This window comes from Salvia hispanica, chromosome 6, assembly GCF_029641045.1.
Source record: "Salvia hispanica isolate PSC_SH4W2 chromosome 6, Shi_PSC_v1, whole genome shotgun sequence".
Lineage (NCBI taxonomy): Eukaryota > Viridiplantae > Streptophyta > Magnoliopsida > Lamiales > Lamiaceae > Salvia > Salvia hispanica.
Window position 1 is genome coordinate 1,444,733 of NC_142697.1, and position 8,423 is coordinate 1,453,155.

General features: G+C 31.4%; 1 protein-coding gene across 1 annotated transcript; it reads right to left on the reverse strand.

Moving 5' to 3' along the window:
• Nucleotides 1-2,079: 2,079 nt before the first annotated feature.
• LOC125205151 (fatty acyl-CoA reductase 2, chloroplastic-like) lies at nt 2,080-6,759 on the reverse strand. The gene is made up of 9 exons (XM_089062005.1): nt 6,436-6,759; nt 5,391-5,491; nt 5,108-5,307; nt 4,008-4,108; nt 3,710-3,908; nt 3,215-3,376; nt 3,061-3,142; nt 2,395-2,756; nt 2,080-2,306 (listed from the first exon to the last, which is right to left on the reverse strand). Exons 1-9 carry the CDS (start codon nt 6,725-6,727, stop codon nt 2,150-2,152), a joined length of 1,656 nt encoding a protein of 551 aa, XP_088918131.1. The 5' UTR covers nt 6,728-6,759; the 3' UTR covers nt 2,080-2,149.
• Between the last annotated feature and the right edge of the window lie 1,664 nt (nt 6,760-8,423).

Below are 8,423 nucleotides of genomic sequence, written 5' to 3' on the forward strand. Positions count from 1 at the left end.
GACAATTTCATCGCCACATGTGTAACAAAAACACAAGTAGTCCCTCAAAACAGACAACTCCCCTAAAGTCAACTCAAGTCCAACTATCCAAGGAGTAGAGAAGAAAGGAGGAGCAGAGACTAAAACATTCAGTTTCAACATCAAAATCACATAAGGAGGGTTTAATCATATCATTTACCATCCAATGAAGATTGCCATTACATATGGTGCATCCGATGCCGAAATAGAATCTGAAACCTGAAGCAGCACCGGCTTCAACGCGCCTCCATGTTTGTGTTCCAAGGGTGTATACATAATGAGAGTCGGATCCAGGATCCTCATTGAAGCATACCACCTTATATTGTCTACTTAATTTGCTCAAGCATATCCAAAACGCAAACTAAAATATTTTAAGATGTATTCCTCATGGCAGGAGAGCTGGATATATTGACGAGTGATCGGATTGCATATGCAAAAAGGAATATTAGCAAGCCCTGCCTTTGTGTATAGAAGAAACAATCCATTAATGGACATGCCTGCCATTAACGGACATGCCTGCCTTTGTATTATTTATTATTTAATTTTTTATTTTCAAATACACTTAATTTTATGTCTCAAATGTAAATATACTAAGTTTACTTATCCCTATATTTTTTATGCCCCGCTTAATGATCCGTACATTTTTGTATGGATTTGACTAAAATGAAGTGTGTTTTTCGGGTCAAAATTTTCAAAGATTGTGATGTTTTAATGTTAATGGAAAAGATGCGGCTCATCTAAGGATGCGGTTGCTGCAGAGGATTACTTCACCTTTTCCATGATTTTCTCTCCTAGCCTTTTCTCACTCAGGAGTTTCGGAAGTGAGAATGTCGTCTCATTTTAGCTTCGTGTCTAAGGTTTCTTAGTCGGGTGCTGTCCTGGCTTGGGGTTATGATGTCAACCCGAAACACACTATCTTGTTTTAGTTCATAATGTTAGTCTAATTTGTGTTTTATCATTATCTGGTTTTGTTCGTGTTGAACATTTCTTTATCGTTTACTGTTCGGATTTGGCTTTATCGTGTCGACTGGCATTGATATGCCTTGCCTAGTGCTGTTTGGGTTCATACTGATACTGTTAATCTTCAATTTGTCTTCGTGTCGTGTTGAAGGTTTTCTTATCGTGTCTGTGTTTAACCTTATCATGTCGTTTTGTTATCGTATCAGAATGTATATAGTGGGGTACTGTCTGTAAATGGGAAAAGACTTATTTTTTTTGATGTACCAAAATGGAAAAAAAAAAAAAAAAAAAAATTGGAGTACTTGTTATGAATAAAGTATATATTCCGGTATTCCCTCCGTTTGTGCGTGGCTTTCATTGGCCACATTGTTTGTTGACACTTGTTGAAGGTGGTTTGTGGTGGTGGTGCATTCGGAGCAACACTAAGTACTGCGACAAGGGAACTACGTCATCGTTGTTGACATCGGAGATGAAGTCAGCTGGTTTTAGTAGCTTGTAGATGCCTACGGAGGGTAAAACAGAGAGAGGTCTTCTTTCCTTTGATTAGGTAAAATAGAGTTCAAATTTGCAGAAGCCAAGCTAGGGTATTGATATGTCACAATGTATATGACACATTGACTTTTACGACCGTCGAAGTAATATGTACTCCCCGACGTCCCATAAAAATAAAAAAATTTCGGATGACACAGGTTTTAGTTCAAACTTTAAAACTTCATTCACAAATCACGATAAACTAGAACGTTGACCCTTAGAAGGGAGTCGATTATTACGAACTTCTGTACAATAATAAGCAATTAATGAAATCAAACAAATTTCTATCATATTATATTAATTACACATTTTATTAAAGTAGGTAACAATCATATCATTTTGATTTTTTTTTTGTTAGGAAACTTTTATTGGAACCCAATTGATGAAGAATCCAATAAGCTGGTTTCCTTATAATATATTTGTTGAGCTTCTGCAGATGTTAATGGATCTATGAGGACTTGAAATATTTGTAAATTGCAATGGTATGGGCCATGTATGGAAACACCAATTGCAAGAGTTTAATTGGTTGGGTTTCAAAACAATAATATTTCACAAAACATATAATTACCATAATAATTTGAGAAAACAAAGACAATCATACATATAAGTATATTGCCAAAATAACTTCTATACAAATGATTTACATAGTGCAATTGATCATATGTTTTATCAAACCAGGAATATGAATTTCCTCAAAGTACTTCTTCCACTCTATATTTCTCGCATCCACTTCAAAGCTAACTCTTTCCTCCTTTGACATTGCTTCAATTAACTTCTCTGTGTTCGATGTGTCAAACCTGAACAATAGTATATTTTTAAATATATTTTTTTATTTGTACAAATTCTCTAAGAAATCCAGACCCGATGTTAATCAAGATATTGTACCTTGCACTGAAAAATCCTATGAACTCATACAGCTTGCAAAGTTTGTTGGCATATGCAGCTTGGGCTTTAGCTTGATTTTGGGATTTTAGAGTCATCTTCTCATCTCCATTGATTGTATTTCTTGTGTATTCAGAGAAATCTTGGAAATTGTCAAAATATTTAATTCTTGAAATTTTTTGAGATGGGGTGAGAGGAGCTGAGTTGAAGTAATGGAAAACGTAATCAAAAAAGTCAGAATATAATAGAGGATTTGTAGCACTAGATGCAACATGGTAAACCCTAGGTTGTGGCTGTGGCTTATACATGTTTCCCTCCTTTGCAATAGCTGCAATTGTTGTATTTGCTACCATATCTACTGGTATCTGATTAGGATAAAAAAGAATTAGTACTATTTCTTAATGAAACTATTGACCAAAAAAATTACTCCCTCCGTCCCATTAAATATGCAACATTTGGAAATCGGTACGAGTTTTTATTTAGTGTTGTTTTGTGAGTTAATAAAGAGAGAGTAAAGTAAGAGAGATAAAAAAGTAGAGATAGAAATGTTTCCATTTTATGAAACATTTCATTTTTAGTGGGACAAACTAAAAAGGAAAACGTTTCATTTCTAATGGGACATAAGGAGTAATTCTTAATTAATTCCATTTAATAATCACTTGAACTTACAACATCCATGATCACTTGAGAGTTTCCAAAAAACCCTGGAAGTTGTCCTTTCCCATAGGCCATAATGACAGGATCAAACATCCTAAATTCAAATCATGATTAAAAATGATGCAAAATAAATGTTGGAAATGAAATTAGGTAGCTAGATAAATACCTATTTCCTTGTATCCATCCAGGGAAAGGGTCTTTATAGGTGCTCTCAATAACAGTGGGCCTTATAATAAGTAAAGGCACATCTCCTCTTATTTCATCAAGAACCATTTCTCCCATAGCTTTAGTCATGTGATATGAATTGTGCCATCCAAAACATGTTGCCCTGATACACGATGTTTATCGAGATTTATTGGATATATGATGAAGTTCTTCTAGTGGATAATAATGACCTGAAATTCGCAATGGGCTTCTGACCAAGGAATCAAAGTCATCACTATACCATGATGTACAATGAATTTGCATTCCTTATGAGTTCCTATGGTTTTTCAAACCACTTATAAATAGCAGTTTAGTTGTTTTGCAATTAATTTTAGATTATTGACACATTTTGAATTCAAGAAACTGGGGTTTTTTTGTTTTATCAATCAGTTCAATAATTCTTTTATGACACGTTTGCATCAGTAGTAAGTATAAGAATAAATGAATTATAGTATACCTCTCTTGGGCAAGCCTTATAAGATTTTTGGTAAGATCATGTTGGGTAGAGGAAGAAGATGATGATTTGAGAATCAAGTTATTCTCCTCAACTATGTCAAGTAGGGCTGATTCATTACAATGTTCCTCCTTTCTTCCATTCCCTCCCATTATTAATGGCTTTTCCATGATCAACCCTTCTCTTTTTCCACTAACATACGCTATCAATTCAATTTCAAATTAATACTATAGTAAATTTGTGAGAGACCAAATACGAGAATATTTTCCAAAGACAAGTGTGTTAAGAGAGAATTGCGTACCAGTAGAAATATGGGCAAAGAGAGTGAGATTATCGCATGTCTTGGCAAGCCTCATCAATCGTTGAGGGGCACTCATGTTCGCATCCACCAACAAGTCATACCTATTATCAAAATAAATAGACATGTTTATTTCATTCTTCAAAATACGTGTGATTTTTCTTCATCTTTTAAAGCAATAGTTCTAGTTTCATCGTATACACATCTTTTAAATCTATATCTTAATCCTAAAATGAAAACAATTACAAATCAACCAAATTAACAAACCTATAGATCAAGATTAATTTTTATTTTAAGGAAAAATGTGATGGGTTATGCCTATGGGGGAGTGATCAATTGCTAACTCATCATTTAATTGCTAACTACAACTAATTTAAGGTCATAGGATTTTAGAAAACGTGTGGTCTACAATTTGCCACGTGTAATTTTCGTTTTTATTAATAAAATAAAAAAATATAAAAAAAAACGTCAAATTAAGGTTTTAGATGAAAATATCAATATAGTGTTTCGGAAATATCAACACAATGCTTTGAGAATGTCAACACGATGCTTTAAGAATGTTAACCCATTGCTTATATTGACATTCTACATGTATTATATTGACATATTTTATACAGTATGTTGACATTTCTGCTTTACGAAAAAATTGACAAAAAATCGTTTTTTTTTTCAAATTTTGACGTCGGAACATATGCATATATAATATCGTTGGAATCCTTATAAAATTATCTTTAATTTGATATATGTTATATGAATTTAAAGTTTTGGGATTTCTTTTAAAAGTTAGTTATAACTAAACATGTAGTTAATTGACATTAATACCCCTATTGATATTTTATGAAATTAATCGTATGACTTTATTGACGTTTTTTGTTGATCGTATTGATATTTCTTGGTTGATGATTTAGGCCCTTAATTTGAATATCTAATAACTATTATTTAGTTGTAGTTAGCAATTAGGTATTGAGTTAGCAATATAACACTCCCCTGTGCCTATGTTACCAAAACTAAAATGGACTAATTTTTGTGATAGATTATATGAATTATCGTTCGTATTTGTGATGATTCTCTCCAACAAGAAACGAGAAATGAACCAAACGAACCTATCGTTCAAGACTGTTGAAGCTGCAGATTGGATTATGACATCGACATCTTTTCGAACTCGAGCAATAGATTGAGAATCCATTCCGAGATTCGGCTCACAGATATTTCCGGCAATAGGTATCAGCTTCTCTCTTATCATGGCTTCGTAGGAATCCCCAAGTTCTTCCATCAGAGTTTTGAATAAGTCCGAGTTTGTTATCTAAAAAAATTCAAAGGAATTATTTTAAGTAGGAGTAGTATATAAATATTATTACAAGCATTTTGAAATTGGAAAGAACTCACTTCATTTGTTAATCTGGTAAATGCAGCCTCTTTGTCCTTGGCCTTGATCAGTAAGTAGATTTTGCCCACAGACATTGATCTTAATATCTTCTCCACCAGAACTAATTAAATTAAACAAATATATATATGTAAGATATATGTTGTTTGTGTATAGTACTAACATAAATATCAAAAAATAAATTAAATATTTTTTGACCATTTACTATAATTGACCATGTACTAACATCTTCACCGGTTCACTTATAGGTCTTGTTTTTTAAAATATTGACATTTTCTCTAAAACGGTACAAAACTTTTAATTCTACATATTCTTGATTTAATTTATTTTTCACAAACATAGTACTCCTATATTAAAAGTGAGTTTACAAGGATTCTGATGTCATCCTTATTGCATATGTTTGGATTAAGAAATTTGATGGAGTAAAATTTTTTGGATGTTCATATATTTTGAAAATCGTTAATATCTCAATATATACTCCATCGATCCTATAGAAATAGGCCCTTTAGGGTTGACACGGGTTTTAATGCGTAATTCGGTAAAGTAAGAGACAAGGAGAAAAGATAGTTGAAATTGGGTAGTGGATGGTGGGGCCCATAAATGATAAAGTAAAAGAGAAGGAGAAAAAGGTTACCATAAATGGATATGACTATTTCTATGGGACGGACGTAAAAGGAAATATGGCATATTTATATGGGACAGAGGGAGTATATAATATTATATCTTGTAATACCTGTACAAATATCAATATAAGCATGAATATATACATCGAAATATCACACACAATATTAATAAAAATATACTCCCTCCGTCCCAAGATAAGTGACTTGTATTCCTTTTTGGGGTGTCCCACTATAAGTGACCTATTTCCATTTTTAGCAAAAAGTCATCTCTTTTACTTTATTCTCCACCTACTTTATTCTCTCTCTCTCCTCTACTTTTCCCTCTCTCATACTTTACTCTCTCCACTTTAACTTATTTAAATATCATTCCTTAAATCCTGTGCCCAAAAGAAGTAGGTCACTTATCTTGGGACGGAGGGAGTACCTTTTCCAAGAAGGCCGGTAGCACCGGTAAGAAGGATGTTTTTCCCTTGGAAAAAAGGAAGAATTCCTATCCCAGTATCTGCTGCTTCATTGAATTCTTGATGATGCAGTTCTGCTTCAAGAGGGTGACAAGGAGAGTTGAAGTAGGTGTACCCATCATATAGAACTTTCATTTTTCCACTTGACAAAACCTTCTTATTTCCAACAATATTGATATTGGAAAAGGGGAAGTGGTTATGATCAATAGTTTTGGGGAACTTTGCCAAGGGAACCTTGATATTGCTTAGCAACATTCTCACTCTATTTGTGTGTGTGTGTGTGTATCTGTGTGTATATATGTGTGTTTTGAGAAGTGTGATTTTGTTATGGAATAGAATTGATGTATTTATAGCCACAATTGAAGAAGGGAAATATGGTGATCTACAATGCATGAAAAAACTAAGCTATTTGTAGCTAGGTAGATATTATTTGTTGTGAATTAAGATGTTTCCTTAACTTCAATTGATAAATTTGTTATTATAAATAAAATAATAAATTTCTTGTGAAAAATGCGAGCTTATAATAATTAAATTTCGCCTCATGTAAAGCTCACGAACTCATTTATAAAACCTATGAATTTATCATAAATTTTCACAATTCAAATACTGCAATTATTCTTATTTTATATATTCAAACTTATACTATTTGTTTGGTAGAATAACTGTTTTGAGATTCAAATCAGGAAGTTATTTTTTTTCAATTATTAATTTAGCTTATATATAATTCTTTGTGAGATTGTTTTTTCATAATTGGTCTTTAGACTTTATTAGTATATTGTAAGATTTCATATCACCTGCATTGTCGTATCGAATTAATTGATGACATATAAAACCAAATTAATTAATTTTATGTAACATGACTGTCAATAAACATATACTATAACAATTCTCATGATGCGAAGACTATAATAGTATGACAATTCAATTGAATTTAAATTTTAAATTGAAATACTATATGTGACCATATAGTAGCTAGTTACAAAAGTATAAAAAGATAGTTTACTTTTGTATCTAAATGGTTGTTTAAGTTTATATTAATTAATTTATTCCTTTTACAAAACATTAATAATCTATTTAATAAAATATTATATTATGGATTTTAATTAAAGCATTCAGAATGTTAGTAATTTTTGTTGTTTAAATAATTATACAGATTTTACGACTAAAATCATTTATAAGAATATTGCGATTAAGTAAATTGCAACTATTTTGATAGAACTATGGAGCATATGGTTAAGTGTAATATTAATATTTTAAACATAATACATATGAAAACTTTTCTTCCAACTTCTAAGCTAGACATCATGGAATAAAACATGAAATTCAAATAGAATAAAATAATGGGAATAATCATGATTTTAATGTTTATTTTGTTGGACCATGATCTCTTAGCTATATGGAGTATGTTCGTAGTTTAGGGGACTAAATTGGATAAAAATATGTACTGGTTTAGTTCCAATTTTATTCACATGTTTACTTTTTGTGTCCAACATCCATGTACCATTTTAATCTTATTTTCATTAGTAGTAGTACTATATTTTAGTTGAACTTTGTATTTGTTATCGAGAGTTTATTGGACCAAATTAACGTCTCTGCAAATATATTTTCCGAAAGTTGATAAATTCGAAAGTTTGGTGAACAATTAGTATATAAAGAGTATTATGGTACTCCCTTCATACACAAGTAAATAATTTAATTTAAATTAATAGGTTACTTGGAATGAATAGATAAATTATTAAAATGTAATAAAATAAAATGACCACGACCATAAATTAATTAATCCACCTATAAATAGAAGATTAATTTGAAAATTTTTATCTATTCCTCCTTATCCCCAAATTGGATTGAAAATGGTGTTAAGATCTATCAAATCACACATACAAGTTGAATTATTAATTTCTTTGTGAATTTCTATGCTTGGTCATCATAATTTTCATGGCCTATCTTAGCT